Source organism: Rhinatrema bivittatum, chromosome 4 (genome assembly GCF_901001135.1).
Source record: "Rhinatrema bivittatum chromosome 4, aRhiBiv1.1, whole genome shotgun sequence".
NCBI classification, from domain to species: Eukaryota; Metazoa; Chordata; class Amphibia; order Gymnophiona; family Rhinatrematidae; genus Rhinatrema; species Rhinatrema bivittatum.
The window spans coordinates 140,869,872-140,886,290 of record NC_042618.1 but is presented as its reverse complement, the minus strand read 5'-3'; the positions used below and the strand labels follow the sequence as shown (position 1 = coordinate 140,886,290).

The 16,419-nt window shown below is 45.4% G+C and overlaps 1 protein-coding gene across 1 annotated transcript in view; it reads left to right on the top strand.

The window, feature by feature from the left end:
- The window catches only part of TTC6 (tetratricopeptide repeat domain 6), an 832,741-nt gene that overhangs the window by 71,535 nt on the left and 744,787 nt on the right, over positions 1 to 16,419 (top strand). Inside the window, exon 5 of the mRNA XM_029598902.1 lies at positions 4,059 to 4,198. Within this exon, the coding sequence (XP_029454762.1) occupies positions 4,059 to 4,198 (140 nt within the window). The remainder of the gene's footprint in view (positions 1 to 4,058; positions 4,199 to 16,419) is intronic.

Below are 16,419 nucleotides of genomic sequence, written 5' to 3'. Positions count from 1 at the left end.
CGCCACACTTCTCGGTCCCCCACTGACCCAGCTGCTCCCTGGTCCTCCTCCGCCCGGGCTTAAAATGCTGTCAGCCCGAGCGGAATGTGGCAGGACAGCTGGAGCCAGCAAATCGGCATGGTCTCTTCTTCCCGCCCCTCCCCCCCTCCGCGGCCCGGAAGAGGAAGTGGTGAGCATTGGGTGGGTGCGAGGGAAGAAGAGACCATGCTAGTGTGGTCAGAATTGGACCGAAGAACAGAAGAGAGGCGCGGTCTGAAGAATGTGCAGTGCGGCTCGGAGGAAAATGAAGAAGAGAGTGTCAACCCCCGCGGCCGATGGGACTCCTCCTCCGCGAGGGCTGAGAATGAAGGAGGTTAGGGTTGGGAGGAGGCTGCTGCTAGTTCCTGGGAGGGGGGGGGGGGGGGAGAGAGAGTGAATGAATGAGCAAGCAAGCAAGCATGTGTGTATGTGTGTGTGAGTGAGATAGCATGTATGAATGTGATTGAGAGCCTGTATATGTGAAAGAGAGTATGTCTGTGATTGAGAGCCTGCCTTTGAGAGAGAGAGCATGAATATAAGTTTACAATTGGGAACCTATATGTGTAAGTTTGAGATTGCAAACCTGTTTGTGTGAAATAGTGTGTGTGTATGATTGAGATCCTTTGTGTGTGAGAGAGACCATGTGTATGAATGATTAAGAGCCTGTGTGTATAAGTAAGGGAGAGAGCATGTGTGTCTGTGTGTGATTGAGAGCTGGTTTAGGTGAAGGAGCACATGAGTATGTGATTGAGAGCCTGTGTGTAAAAGAGAGAGAGCATGTTTGTAAGCATGTGAATGAGAGTCTGTGTGTGAGAGAAAAAAACAGCATGTATGTGTGTGATTGAAAGCCTGTGTGTGTAAGTTTGAGATTGAAAACCTGTTTGGGTGAAAGAGTATGTGTGTATGATTGAGATCCTTTGTGTGTCAGAGAGATCATGTGTATGTATGATTAAGAGCCTGTGTGTATGAGTAAGAGAGAGTGTGTCTGTGTGTCTGTGTGAGATTGAGAGCTGGTTTAGGTGAGGGAGCACGTGAGTATGTGATTGAGAGCCTGTGTGTAAATGAGAGAGAGAGAGAGTGAGAGAGAGCGCATGTTTGTAAGCATGTGAATGAGAGTCTGTGTGTGAGAGAAAAAGACAGCATATATGTGTGTGATTGAAAGCCTGTGTGTGTAAGCGTGAAAAGATAGACAGCATGTGTGTAAATGTGTAATTAAGAGCCTATATAAGTGAGAGAAAAAGCATGTGTATATGTGAGTGACTGAGAGCATGTGTGTATAGGTGTGTAATTGAGAACCAGTGTGAGAGAGAGCGCTGGTATGTGACAGAGAGAGGAGAAAGTTCCAAGCAAACCACCCCTCCTCCTGCTAATTCAAAACAATCTCAAGACACCTGGATATCAAAGGTTTCCAGGTATGCAGAGCAAAAACATTTTTGTATCCTTATTTTTCATTACTGGGTCTTTGTGTCTGCTATTTTCAAATATTTTATTGGTATCTAGAAATTTTTTATATAAATTTTTAATTATTGGATATTCCACTCATCAGCTGTTTCGAAATAATCTGTTCTTTTTCTTAGTATGGTTTTACCGCTACTGATTTTATATTTCTTGATTTGTTTTATAAGGATGGGTGATGTTTCTTTTTTCCTTTATTACGCTGCATACAGAGACTCTGGCTTGTTGCAGTTTCCAATTCAGTTTTTGTCTGCATGCTTCTAGTTATGCGTTTTGGTCTCTTTATTGTTTGTTAGGTGAGGGTCAGCACATGTGATTTAGGCGAGGTTCTCTGCTGGCGTGTAGTTTATGTGTAGGGCTCTATAGCAGCCTGACTTGGTCCGTTTTCCTAATAGGAGATGTATTGGTGTCTTAAGGCCTGGTATAATATTTCAGTGTTGCCTTTTCTTAGGTAAGGTGGTTACTGTTTAAGTGCTGGAAATTGGTGCTGTTTTGGTGTGGGATGTTTACTATTTATGCAATTTCTGTTCAGACAGAATATGTATCTTTTCATTGTGTCATTTTAAACAATAAAAATAATTACCGGACCATTACTTTTTATTTCTGCCATGAATTGTAATGAGCAGTGTGTCACACATGTGAGCGTGGCCTGTCAGGTGTGTCACGATGGGAAAAAGGTTGAGAACCACTGGTTTAGACAGCACCTTTAATCAGAGTGAGGAGGAAGAGCTAGAAACATAACCCATAAGAGGACTACATACCCTAATTAACTGTTTAGCTTACATGGCCATTAACCAGGCTTTCCACAAAGCAGAGTAACAGCAGCTATTTTCTCTCTCTCACTGAGTTGCTTTTATGTACTCTTCCCAAAAATGGTGACCATATTATTATGTAAAATGGCAACTATGTTATTAGAACAGATAAGAACATACAATCTAAAGCTTAGAATGTTCTCAGACTAAGATTATGACCATATGACCAGATATGGTTTTCTGAGTATAGACAAATTATTTATACTGTTTTGTCCTTTCAGCATTATTTTACTCTGGCTAGTTCCATTCCTGCTTTTTCAGTTATTTTTCAGTTTTAATTTCAGCTCACTCTCTTGGTCCTGTAAAGGTTTTGTGCCAATACTGTGAATAATAAGTTCAGTGAACAATAGTTAAAGGTAAGGAATTAGCCTTTATTTAGAAAACAGAATGACAAAGGATTAATGGAAGAATATTTTATTCTTTCAGTCAATAGATTTCTGTTTGTTGACTGCAGATAGGAGTCTCTTGATTGTGGATATGTCCTTCTGGCAAGTGCCGAGGCAATAATGGAAAATATTTTTGGTCAGATGACTTGGCTTTTGTCCCATCAAAATAAGCATTCATAATCTCATTTTCAATAATGGCATATCATTGATCAAAAGATAGTATTATAATTTACTCATATGAAACAGTTGCTGTTTTTATCCACATGGCCTTTTTGATGCTACTGATTTACTCATGAATCCCTTAAACCAGGAATGGCCAACTCCAGTCCTCAAAAGCCACAAAGAGGTCTAGTTTTCAGGTATCTACAATGATTATGTATGAGATAGATTTGCATGCTCTGCCTGCAATGTATGCAAATATTTCTCATGCATATTCATTATGGATATCCTGAAAACCAGGCCTGTTTATGGCTCTTGTGGATCACAATTGGCCATTCCTGCCTTATATCAAAATAGGGATGGTCCCACAAAGCAGACCGGAAGACAGTCTGTCGAAGCCAGAAGGCAAATAGAAACAAGACAGACCAGTCACCTTAGCTTGAAGATATTTATTGGCACATATATTTAAACAGAGCCCAAATCTGGCCGAGTTTTGCACAGTGGCTGTGTCAGGGGTTTAAAAAAAAAATCGGTATGAATCAATTTTGCTAGATGCAATTTCTGACCTTTTTTATCACTAGATAGGTTTCTGGCAAGATTCAACTCCAAATATTGTGCTTTTTTTCAACTCTGCAGTTCAAAAGCTGTTAGATGAAAAACTAATTATTTTATCATTTCATTGTATTATTGATGCATTTTGCACAACAGAAAGTATCTCCACCATAGCTTATTTCTGTCCGCAGCCGCTGTGCAAAACTCGGCCAGAGTTGGGCTCTGTTTAAATATATGTGTCAATAAATATCTTCAAGCTAAAGGTGACTGGTCTGTCTTGCTTCTGTATGCCTTATATCAAAATATACATGAGGCTGTGAAAAATTCTAATTGACTGATGCCTTTTAGTTAATGGTAATTATTTAACTGAACTAACTCATTTTTCATTGTGAATTGTTAGATGTTGCTAGATTTATTTTTTTTAGCAGATGGGTAAGCATCAGTTAAATATCACTACTAATATTTTAACTTGATGTTAAACTAGTTCACTTTTTAAATGAAGAGTGTTAGTGGTTTTTGCATGCATACCATCTACTGAGTCAATACGGAAATGTTCTAATACATTTTGATGTAAAGAACAATGAATAGAAATAATTAGTTACTAAAAGCATAGGTGAGTGCATCATAATTAGTATTTAAGGAAACTTTTTCACCTCTGAAATGTTTGTTTTTCTAGGTCACATTCTTAGGTCTTCTCAATGTGAAAGGAACAGCTTTGACGACTAAACCACTGGGCGTTATGGGAAGGATATCAGGCCAACGTTATGTGCCATATCAACCTGTGTCTCTGCTTGCTACATGGACTCCAAAGAACAAGTACAGTAATATTAAAATAACATCAAATTGCACATTAATTAGAATCAGAATGTTTTGAAAAGTATTCAGAAAGTAAAGTTCAGTGAAAATCTTCTAGAGTAAATTCTTTGTACAGGAAACATTTTCTTAAGGCTTGAATCTTCTAATGAACCAGCTCTGTCCTAATAATTACTTTCAGCAAAACTTTTTTTTTTCAGTATGTTTTTTTGGTTTTGCAACAGCACATATTACATTATGACAAATAAACCTGAGCATGCCAAGAAGCTTGAGCACAAAAACTGTAAGAATCATTAAAACAAAAGCTTGTTTACCAGCTAAATAAATCCCGTTTCAAATGATCCATAATTGTTAAATAAGCAACTCAAATATATACCCCCAATAAATATTCTGCTCCCCTCCCTGTCACTACATACACAGCTCACTTATACATTCCCATACGTACATTCTATCTCCCTATTTTCCGGAATCCAATAAGTAGCATCTCTATGCATAAACCACATTAAAGTGTTGGCAAAGATCTCTACCAGATCACCAAATATCCCAGCTCCAGCAGTGTTTCTGTACTTCTGTGTTTAGATATTCACAATACTTTTTCCACATATTAATCATACATTTTGGGGTAGATTTTTAAAGTTATGTGCGGGCGTAGGTTTGTTCGTGCAACCTGGCGCGAACAAATCTACGCCCGATTTTATAATATGCGCGCGCAGTAGCGCGCGCATGTTATAAAATCCAGGGTCGGCATGTGCAGGCGGGGTGCACAATTGTGAAACCTGCACGCGCCGAGCCGAGCAGCCTGCCTCCATTCCCTCCAAGGCCGCTCCGAAATCGGAGCGGCCTTGGAGGGAACTTTTTTCCAGCCCCCCCACCTTCCCCTACCTAACCCACCCCCCAGCCCTAACTAAATCCCCCCCTACCTTTGTTAAAAGTTGCGCGCACCGGCGGGCTGCCAGCGTGCCATTCCCCAGCCCGGGGGCTGGTTCGGAGGCCTCGGCCACGTCCCTGGAACGCCCCCGGGCCGGCACCACGCCCATGGCCCCGCCCCCGGATGCTGCTCCGCCCCCGACACGCTCCCCAAGCAAAGCCCCGAGACTTACGCACGTCCTGGGGCTTTGTGCGCGCTGGCACGCAAGTCCCCTGCACATGTAAATCCAGCTGGATTTATGCGCGCAGGGCTTTTAAAATCTGTTTGTTTGTTAGTAAGAATCTGTTTGTTTGTTAGTAAGAATTTAATCAAATATATATATGCGTGCCACCCTGTAAACCGTTGTGATGGTGCACTACTAAACGACGGTATAGAAAAGATTTTAAATTAAATTAAATTAAATTAAATTAAATTAAATCTGCCCCTTTATGTTTGGCACATTGTTTATCCAATCTCTCAATCCGCATAAGATCTGTCATTCTGTCTTGCCATGTATCTAATAGGGGATACATCTCTTATCCAAATTAACATTATACATTTACAGGCTATTTGTAGAGCTAATATTACAAAATATCTTTATGTGTTGTGTAAAGGCTCTCTGCCTGCGCTGTACCAATCTTCCGCTCCTCCAGGTCCTAGGGCGCCTCTCCTTTAAGTCACTCCTCTTTCTCTACGTCGGCCTGCAGTCAGTAAAACTTCCCAGGCCTTGGCCCAGACCTGCACCACCCTAGTTTGGCTTAAGGGTCCTCTTAGTGAGAGTGGGGGCAAAGCCACTTCACTCCCCAGTAGTACAAAACAAAGTTTTATAAAACAGTTTGTAGTGCAATTCCAACAGTTCTGCTCCTTTATCCTCACATTAATATTCAGCAGTTCCCAAGAACAATGGTCACAAGCACTGGGCTCTCTCTAGCCAGCCGCTACCGCTCCCTTTTGGGGAAAAACACAACACTCCCCAACTCCCCTCTGTTGTGTAATGGTTAGGGCCTTCCCACGCCAAACTGCTTGTGCTTAACTAGTTTCATAATTTAAGCCAAAAACATTCTTTTAAAACTCTGTATCCATAGCAGAACTGGAGGATTTCTCCGTCTCAGAGTCTACCTCCATATCCTCCTACCCTTGCTCAGAGGAGCTAGGTTTTCCTGTTCACTGCCACAATGCTAGCACACCCTCCTCCTCTATTTCCATTGATTCAGCTATGTCAGAATCATTGCCACTTGATTCCGACACCTGTTCCTGCTTTCTCTCGGCCCATGGGTCAGGTGGTGGCTCTAAAATCCTGGGAGTTGTAGTCCTCCCTATCTTCTTTTGTGCCCTCTGCTGTTTACCTCTGGTACGGCTTGTCTTTCTCTTACCGTGCCCATGCTTTTCCTGCCACTGGCTGGGTTGTGCTGCATCACAGTTGTTAGGAATTTGGTTATGTTCCCCAGGAGGAACACTTCACCCTTAAGAAGCAGAAGTACCCCTGTGCACTGCTTAAGCATCTGTAAAACCTCCTCCCAGGAAGGAAACACTTTAGAACACTGCAAAAACTTGCCACGGTTTCCCCTGCTATGCAGTCTCCCCATGTCAAGGTTCTACTGCTGAGCAGTCTTCCTTCCACCAGGGATCCTCAGTGAGCTTCACTCACAGCACTGCCAGTTACCTTCTCACTGGTCACACCATGCCTCAGTCTCAACCCTACTTAATCCTGCCTGCTCAATACCTTAGTGCTTCTTCATTGAGTACCTTGGCTTTCTGACCTAGCCACTCTTACTTGGTTATCCTGTCTTGTCGTCAATCCCATGGCTCTTGCGTTGTTGCCGCTCTTCGCCTCTTGTCTTGATCTGTGGCCTCCTGGGCTTCCTTGCCATGTTCTGTACCCCCCAGGCCTTTCTGCCTTATCTTACAGCCTCTGGGCCTGCTAGGTTCTCCTATCCAGCCCTGTGCCCTGTTGGACGTCCCTGTTTATTGTTGCCTATTATGTCTAGTCCTTTGTCTTGCACTGCCTAGTCCTTGTCCTTGGCCCTGGTTCAGCCCTGTCTGTATCCAGCTCCTGTCTGCTATCAGTATCTGTTTACAGCTCCCAGCCAGTCCCTGGTTCCAGTCCCCAGCTTGAGCTCTCTATCTAGACCCAAACCTGTGCTCTGTATTCAGCCCCCAGTCTGTGCTCTATGTCCAGCCCCAGTCTATGCTCTGAATCCAGCTCCCAGCTAGTATCTGTAAACATCTCCTAGCCAGTACTTGTATCTGCCCTCAACTTCCAGCCTGTGCCTGCTTTCAGCTTCCAGCCAGTGCCTGACCCAGCTTCCAGCCTTTACAGAAGCTCCCAATTCATGTCTGTACCATGATGTTCTGCCAGAGAGAAGTGCTACTGACCCCCAGAACCCAAGGGCTCAACCTGTGGGGGAAGGGGTTGGTTAGGTAGAAGAGCAGCCCTAGTCCAGCCCTGCGGTCCTGCATTGCCTCTGCATGGGTTCTCCCTGACTCCAGCTTGCTGCCATGTGACAAAATGAAGTGGCCAAACAATTCCCACATGAATGGGTGCAAGACTCCCCTGCCAACCCGGTGAGGAAAAGAAAATATTTTGTATCACTACTGATTTTTATAACTGGTGGCAATGTCGGATCCCACCATCATTCCTTGAATATACTAAGTGTGACTCTCTGAACCCTGCCTAGTGGAGATGTGTGGTACGCTAGGTAGTAAATCTAGGTTCTGTTAAGGCTTATCTAAGCTGTGATATACTCTGCATCTCTGACTAATATTGGGACTGTAGCAAAGTTAGAGCAATAACTCACCATTGTCTCTGAATTGTCTCAGGTGTAGTGCTTTCCACTCTGACTGGTGGGAATGCCAGACACATAGTTTTGGGAACTTCCATCCAAAGCAAACCTGCCTGGATTGTGATTCCTTTAAAATCCTCCCAAGCTGCAAACATCAGGGCTTGCCAGCATGCAACTTGCTGAGGAAGTTCCCAGCCTAGATCCTTTGAAAATCAGTTTCTCTGAAAACCACAACTAATACACCCACAGTGTGCCAAAGTGATTTAAACTCTGTACCTGTAAGGGCAAATCCTGTTCTAGCTGCAGCACAGAAAGCCATCCCTGACACAGAGCTGTATTATAGTTGCCCTGATTGTTAAAGTTGGAACCCTTTAACCTTTCCTGAACGTCTTCATCATGTGTTTAACCCTGCCAAGTGAAGGTGTAAAAAAGTGTTTATATGCAGACCTTCCCCGCATTGAGACCTGTTCTAATTGTAGGGTTTTAAAAATGCCTTCCAAGTTACCAATACCAATTTCTGCCTGCATGCAATCTGCTGAGGAAGATCCCAGCCCAGCTCCCTTGAAACTCACAGCACACTCAGGCACAACTGAAACTATCCATAAAGAGTTAAAATCAGTTCCTGCAGGGATAAAGGCTGCCTTACAACCTGGCACCCTCTCTGTTTTTCTGCCTTTGTGTCAGATTACCACAGTTTGAAAGTCAGCTCCTGATATGTAAACCTCAGATTCTAACCTCAGGAGAACTGCTCTCAAAGAATTCCCATCATAGCCTCTTTAAAAATCACAGCTATAAGTTGCCAGGAAAAGTTTAAAACCTTACCTGCAAAGGCAAAATGTGCCTCTAAATCCAGCCAAAACAATCAGAAGAAAATTAATGCACCAGGTAAGGCTGTTCCTGAACCACTGGTAAACTAATTGATTCTGACTCTAGAGCTCAGCTGCCCACAGCTGTAGATAATTAGCTGTTAATGACTTCAGTCAGACCTCCAGGAGGGTAGTGTATAGCTTTCTCACCCCTGTCATTTCTGAATCTTTTCTGAATAAACAAGGCTCTGAGACTAGCTCCACTGCAGCTGCACAGAATCCTCTTCAGTCTTCTGTTCTCATCACAGTTGCAGTTCTGTCTTTAGGGAAGTCCAGTGCCTCAGTCCAGCCATTATGCAATGTGAAAACACCATTAATGCCTTCTGCACATCTTATCTTCCCAGCCTAAGGGAATAGTAATCCCATCTGAAGTTCTGCTGGGTTTAGCTACTCCTCAGCTTCAGGAAGAAACTGCTGATATTGCCCCGATCCTTGAAGGGCCTGTTCCAGGCAGCCTGTGCCAGAGCAACACTATTCCAGCCAGCATTTACCAGAGTGACACTTTTGAAGACTGCTTGTGCCAGAGGAGACACTGTTTCAGCCAGTCTATGCCAGAGTGACACTATTTCAGCCAGCCTATGGCAGTGAGATGTGGATCCAACTACCCAGCACCCTAAATATGTGGGTCAAGCCACCCAGTGCCTGAGAGAAGTGGGCCTAACCACCCAGCATCAGAGAGGCTCTGAACCAACTGTCTAGCTTCAGAGAGGCTCTGATTCAACTGTCCAGCCTCAGATGAACCTTGAACCAGTGGTCCAGTCTTGGAGAGACTATGAATCCAATACCTAGTCGCAGAGATATGTCAGCATAGCCACCCAGCACCAGAGAGATTCTAGCCTAGTACCTCAGCACTCCAGAGACATTAATTTAGTGCATCAGTGCCAGGTAGACTCTGGCCTCATGTTTCAATGCCAGAGAAACCCTGTTTAAATGCTTCAGCCCCGTATAGAGAGACTGTGTTACACTCCACGGCCGCAGACGGCTGCGACCGCTGCTGCTCACCTCTCTTTTCACTACCTTAGCTCTGTTGGGCGAACTCGCGGCCTCTGCCAGCTACCACCGGCCTTCTGGCCTCTGTTCCCAGGCCTACCTGAGCAGCGTGGATACTGCCGATCGCCATCTTACCCTCGGGGTTCCCTAGCCACGTGCTCCTCGACCAGCTTTAACCACATCATGGCGGGAACCTCGGGGGCATCCCCATCAGATGACGTCACTCAACTCCGATATTTAAACTCTCCAGCCCAGACAGCTGGCGACTTGGCAATGAGTTCACTTACTGCATCTACTTACTCTCCTTCAGCATTGTTCCGGTTCCTGTTTCCATGGTGTGAAACTATCGGGTACCCGCTCCTCGGGGGCCCTTCTTTGTCTCTTGGCTATCCGCTCCTCGGAGGGCCTTTCACCCAGACTCCTGCTTGCCTCGCTTCCCGAGGATCTCTACAGAACTACTACTTGTCTTCAGCCGCTGTGAGTACCACGCTGTGGAACTGTTTTGATATCTACGTGGGAACCCTCTCCGGTGGACCCCGCTCTGCGGACCATTGTCGTGAGGAGCCACCTCCGGGTCTACCCTGCTCTGCGGACCCATGTCGTGATATCTCCAGAGGGACCCTCGCTGGTGTACCCCGCTCTGCGGACCACTACCATGATCTCCCACGAGTAATAGCCTAGTGGTTAGAGCACTGGGCTACAAATCAGGAGACCGGGGTTCAAGTCCTGCTGTCACTCCTTGTGACCTTGGGCAAGTCACTTTACCCTCCATTGCCTCAGGTACAAAACTTAGATTGTAAGCCCTCTGGGGATAGAGAAATACCTACAGTACCTGAATGTAAACTGATGTGATATCTCAGATCAAATGTTGGTATATAAAAATAATAAATAAATTAAAATAAATAAATAAATCTCTATGGACCCAGTATAATTCAGTGACTGTATCTTCTCCCCGGCACCCACGCTCCTTGGGTAGTGCTCTAACTATTGCCTGACTCTTGTCATACGAGCTGAGTCTGATGTCAGCTCTGCGCTGTCGTTCCGTGGTCCGCCTCCTGGGTCATCCTCTCTTCCTTCATCTATACCACTGCTGTATATCATCCCGTAGCCGAGGCTCCGCCTCCCGACAGTGAGACTCAGTGGGGCTCCTCCCCTGAGCAGTACCATCTCTCACTTCAGCCAAAGGGCCCACTTACAAATCCTAACAGATTGCCAAGTCCATGGTCCCGGCCCAGCTCTCGGCCATCTCTGGTCTGGCCCAGCAAATTTCTGACCAGCAGAAGGTTTTGGAGAATTTGGCTAATGCCATAAATATTTTAAATAACCGGCTGGACACTGCCTCGACGTCTGCCAAAATGGGCTCTACCCCACAGACACCTCCGTTCTGGCCACCTGTGCCTCTGCCAGCACCTCTTTGTTTTTCAGGTGACCCCTTGTCCTGTAGGGGCTTCTTGGATCAGTACAACATGCACTTTTCCTTACAACCTGCATACTTCCCTGACTTAGCTACCAAGACAACATACATACTATGCCTGCTGGAAGGATGGGCATTGGCCTGGGTGTCACCCCTGTGGGAACGAGCGGACCCGATCCTTCAAGATCTGCTGGGCTTCCTCGCCCTCTTCTGCTCCGTCTTTGATGACCCTGCTCGTAACGCTATCGCCACTTCCATACTACTGCACCTGCATCAAGGTTCCAGATCCCTTACCGAATAAGTCATCAAGTTCAGGACTCTTGCATCTGAGTTGCACTGGGATTTGGGCTACTTGCTTGCGATCTTCCTCGAAGGGCTGAGTCCACGCATCAATGATGAGCTAGCAGCTTGAGAACTTCCTGACACCCTGGATGCTCTCATGGACCTCACAGGCCGCATTGACCGCAGTCTTCATGAACGCTCGCAAGAGACCAGAGGATCCAAGAGGGTGGCTACTGGTACTCCCCGTATCCATCCAGCACCTTCCACGAAGACTGCTGCTCTGCAAAATGCTGATGAAGAAGAACCAATGCAGATGGGTTGCAGCCACCTATCCTCGAAGGAGAAACATCGTCGCCTACGTTCAGGGCTAGGTATATATTGTGGCCAACCCGGACATGCGGTACCTGCCTGTCCACTCTATCTGGGAAACTCCCAGGCCTAGGTTCTGTGGGAGGATTTCTCCTAGGCCTGACAGCACCCTCTCCTCCATTAACGCTACCTGTTTCCATCAACTTAGGTACCCTGGAATTTCACACCTTAGCCTTAGTGAACCACCGAGCTGGTGGTAATTTTATCTTCCAATAGCTAGTGGAGCATCTCTGGATCCCCACGGTCCGCACTCCCACACCTTTATTGCTCTCCTCTATCCACAGTGAGCCGCTACCTGGTGAAGTTACTTGCTCCACAGTTCCCATCCGACTTCGTACCGGATCCATGCACACGGAGACCATCTCCTTCCTCGTATTAGACAAAGCCATCCAACCGGTGGTTTTTGGACTACCGTGGTTGAAACTTCACACTCCGCAATTTGACTGGGGCACCTTACAGCTTTCACAATGGGGCAACTCCTGTCATAAGGATTGCTTGGAAGTTGTGTCACTCCTGCCTTGCTTAACCACCACAATATCTCTCCCGGGTCTCCTGCTGCAGTACTCCACTTACGCCAATGTATTTTCGAAGAAGGCTGCAGACACGTTACCACCTCATCACTCATTTGACTGTGCGATAAATTTACTTCCAAATTCAGAGCCTCCTCACGGAAGGATGTACCCACTTTCGCTAACAGAAACTAAGGCTATGTCAGACAACATACAAGAGAACTTGGCAAAAGGCTTCATTTGACCTTCTAAGTCTCCCGCTGGAGCGGGATTCTTTTACGTGGGGAAAAAGGACAGTTCCTTCCGGCTGTGTATAAATTACTGCGGTTTAAACAAAATTACCCAGAAGTACTGATACCCATTGCCACTAGTCTCTGAACTGTTTGACAGGCTCCAAGGGGCCAAAATATTCTCCAAGTTGGATCTGAGAGGGGCTCCAGTCCTTATCTAAGCTCTGCCCTTGTCCAGTCCTGTCTTTGTTTAGTCCTTGTTCTGTCTTGTCGCCTAGTCCAGTTCCTTGTCTGTTTCCCAACCCTTGTCTTTGTCCTTGGTTCAGCCCTATCTATGCCCAGCCCCTGCCTGCCCTCAGAACCTGGTTCCAGCTCTGAGCCATTCCCTGGTTCCAGCCCCCAGTCTGTGCTCTGTATCCATTCTGCAATCTGTGCTCTGTATTCAGCCCCATTCTGTACTAATCGGAGAAAGTTCTTTTTTACTCAACGCACAATTAAACTCTGGAATTTGTTGCCAGAGGATGTGGTTAGTGCAGTTAGTATAGCTGTGTTTAAAAAAGGATTGGATAAGTTCTTGGAGGAGAAGTCCATTACCTGCTATTAAGTTCACTTAGAGAATAGCCACTGCCATTAGCAATGGTAACATGGAATAGACTTAGTTTTTGGGTACTTGCCAGGTTCTTATGGCCTGGATTAGCCACTGTTGGAAACAGGATGCAGGACTTGATGGACCCTTGGTCTGACCCAGTATGGCATTTTCTTATGTTCTTATGTTCTGTGCCCAGCCCCAGTCTGGACTCTGTGTCCAGCCCAGTCTATGCTCTGTATCTAGCTCCCAGCTAGTACATGTATCCAGCTGCCAGCCAGTATTTGTGTCCAGCCTATGCCTGACCCCAGCTCCCAGCCTGCACAGAAGTTCCCAGTCCATGTCTACACCCTATTTTTATGTATGTATTTCTTTTAGCTTATTTTTTACAATTGACATTTTATTAATTTATGGATGTGTTATTTTTATTATGTGTGTTGCATTGTAAACCATTTTGATTACATCCCAGTATAAAAATGCTATATAAACATGTTAAATAAATAAGTAAATAAATAAATAAACAAATAAAATGTTCTGCTTGAGACATGTCCTACTGGTCCCCAGAACCCAAGGGGGGAAGGGGTTAGGCAGAAGACCAGCCCTAGTCCAGTTCTGCAATCCTGTACTGCTTCTGCAGGAGGGATGAAAGAAAAGAAATAGATGCCTGTAGTCTTAAAACAATCCTTTATTGCAGTGGAGACACAAGGGTAGCCCGACTCTGGCCGAGTTTCGCCGTTTCAAAACGGCTGCCTCAGGGGCTTACAATAATCTTCTTGAATTCATTAGTTATATATCAACTAAGAATATAATGTGATCATATAAAGAGCTGTATGATCTCTTATGTTGCGTCTTGAAGCATTCGCGATAGCAGAACTCCACTAGCAAAGGCATGTTTGCCTTTGCTAGTGGAGTTCTGCTATCGCGAATGCTTCAAGACGCAACATAAGAGATCATACAGCTCTTTATATGATCACATTATATTCTTAGTTGATATATAACTAATGAATTCAAGAAGATTATTGTAAGCCCCTGAGGCAGCCGTTTTGAAACGGCGAAACTCGGCCAGAGTCGGGCTACCCTTGTGTCTCCACTGCAATAAAGGATTGTTTTAAGACTACAGGCATCTATTTCTTTTCTTTCATCCTGACGGCTATTATAGATCGCCTTCCTTCGTGCTTTTTGGCTGCTTCTGCAGGAGTACTCCCTGACGCCACCTTGCTGCCGTGTGACACTTGTATAAGAGATCCCCATAGTCCCCTCTGCATTTAGTGCATCCTGGAGACCCATCCAACCCCATGTGGAATCTTTTGACATTGTCAGTATAACAATAGTGCAACAGCTTAAATTTCATTTCTTTCTCTTAATGTAAATTATTAAAATATCTTTAATAATTTGAATGCCTTCTAACATAAATGTAATGACAAGTGCTTTAAACTATAAGGCTCTGAGATCGTCCAATACTACTGTGGATATTTTTCATTTGCATAGTGCATGACATTGCACTATCAAATTCCTTTCATCCTTTACCGTATGCATATCCTCTAGCAATTTCTGATTTTTAAAAATAATTTATTCTGTCCAATGTAGGGATACAAAATATTGACTTATTTGTAGGAAGGTGTAAAAGTGAGTTTGGGAGATCATGAACTCAAGTACCTGTGAGATATGCTCCCAGAGTCAAATAGTTGTGCTATATGTTTTAGCCCTTTTCTCTCCCATGCTCAAAAGGGCCCTTGTCTAAACTGGGAAGAAAATCATGGTTGCCCACAAAAAGTAAGATGATCTAGTCCCCATAAGCTTCGGAACCATCGGACTGCCAGCATAACAGTGCTGAATAAAATATTCTTTTTGCTGCTTACAGCATATTGGTAGTGCATGCATAAGATATAGTGGTGACCATGGTTGCAGTAACCCCGACACCATCTCTAATGCAATAGGAATAATCCTCCGAGTACCATTCCCAGATAAAATAAAGGTGGCAGGTTGCATTGTAAGATCTAAGGTTGGTTTAATCCAGTCCCCCTAAATCTTGATCTTAAAAGAGTTTGTCATAACTCACAATTGCCCTCTTACTCTTCCAAATGAAGTCCAAGAAAAGTGAGTGTAACAGACCAATGCCCTGTTTGCTAAGACAGCAGGGAAGGATCTGAAGTTTACATAAATGTTTAGGCATAATTACCATTTTTAATAATGTACATTTCCCCATTAGTACTACCAATTAGATTTTAATTTGTTAGACAACCTCTTTAATGTTCAACATATACAATTTGCTTAGGTCTCGAGGGATCCATATTCCCAAATATTTAAATTTTCCCTCAGCCTGTTTTAAAAGAAAGGGACCTTGCCAGAATCCTGAAGATTTCTATCTAAAGGTAGAATTTCTGATTTATCAAAATTTATCTTTAGCGTTGTGGGAGTCTCAGTTTAGTAGACCCTTGGGCCGACCTGCTGGAGATGAGCAGCGGGCCGGGATGCAGATGTTCAGGCGGGACGTAGATGCTCTTCACCCTGGAAGCTGGTGCTCCCCCGGGAGGAGCCCATAGGAGCCCAACCGCTGGGACTTAGGTGGCTTCACCCTTGGAAGCTGAAGCCACCCCCGGGAGGAGCCCGTAGGGGCCCGGCCGCTGGGACTTAGGTGGGTTGTGGATAAGGACAGGTAACTGGAACCAGACTAGGACAGTAGTGATACTGTAACTGGGTACGGGTTCTGGAAACAGGCAGGAACTGTAGCAGGCTCGGGTACTGGAACCAGGCAGGAACTGTAGCAGGACTCAGGTACTGGAACCAGGCAGGAACTATGGCAGTCTCAGGTACTGGAACCAGGCAGGAACCAAGCAGGTACTGTAGGAAGCAAGCAGGAACCAAGCAGGTACTGTAGCAGGCAGACAGGAACCAAGCAGGTCACTCCGGGGCGCAACGCAACAGGAAACCAGAATGCTAACCCGTTGCAAGGCAAAGGTTGGACGACCGTTGCCGGCTTATCAAGGCCACGGTCGTCATTCTGACGTCAGGACTTTGGGCGGAGTCGGCACTGGTGGGGAAACTGGCTACAAAGGTGCCCAGGCGGTGCGCGCGCGCTCCTAGGAACAGGGTGTCCACCGGAACCTTCACGGTGGCACTGCCCCAGCGGGGACGCCGCCAAACAGGCTGCAAGCTAGGACTCCGGAGGCGGGAGCAGGTCCAAGAATCAAGAGGTAAGGGCCTGGCCGTGGTGCTCGCGGCCAAGACCGCAACAGTACCTCCCCTCTTACGCCCCCTCTTAGCCGGTCCGGGTTTACTGGGGTGGTC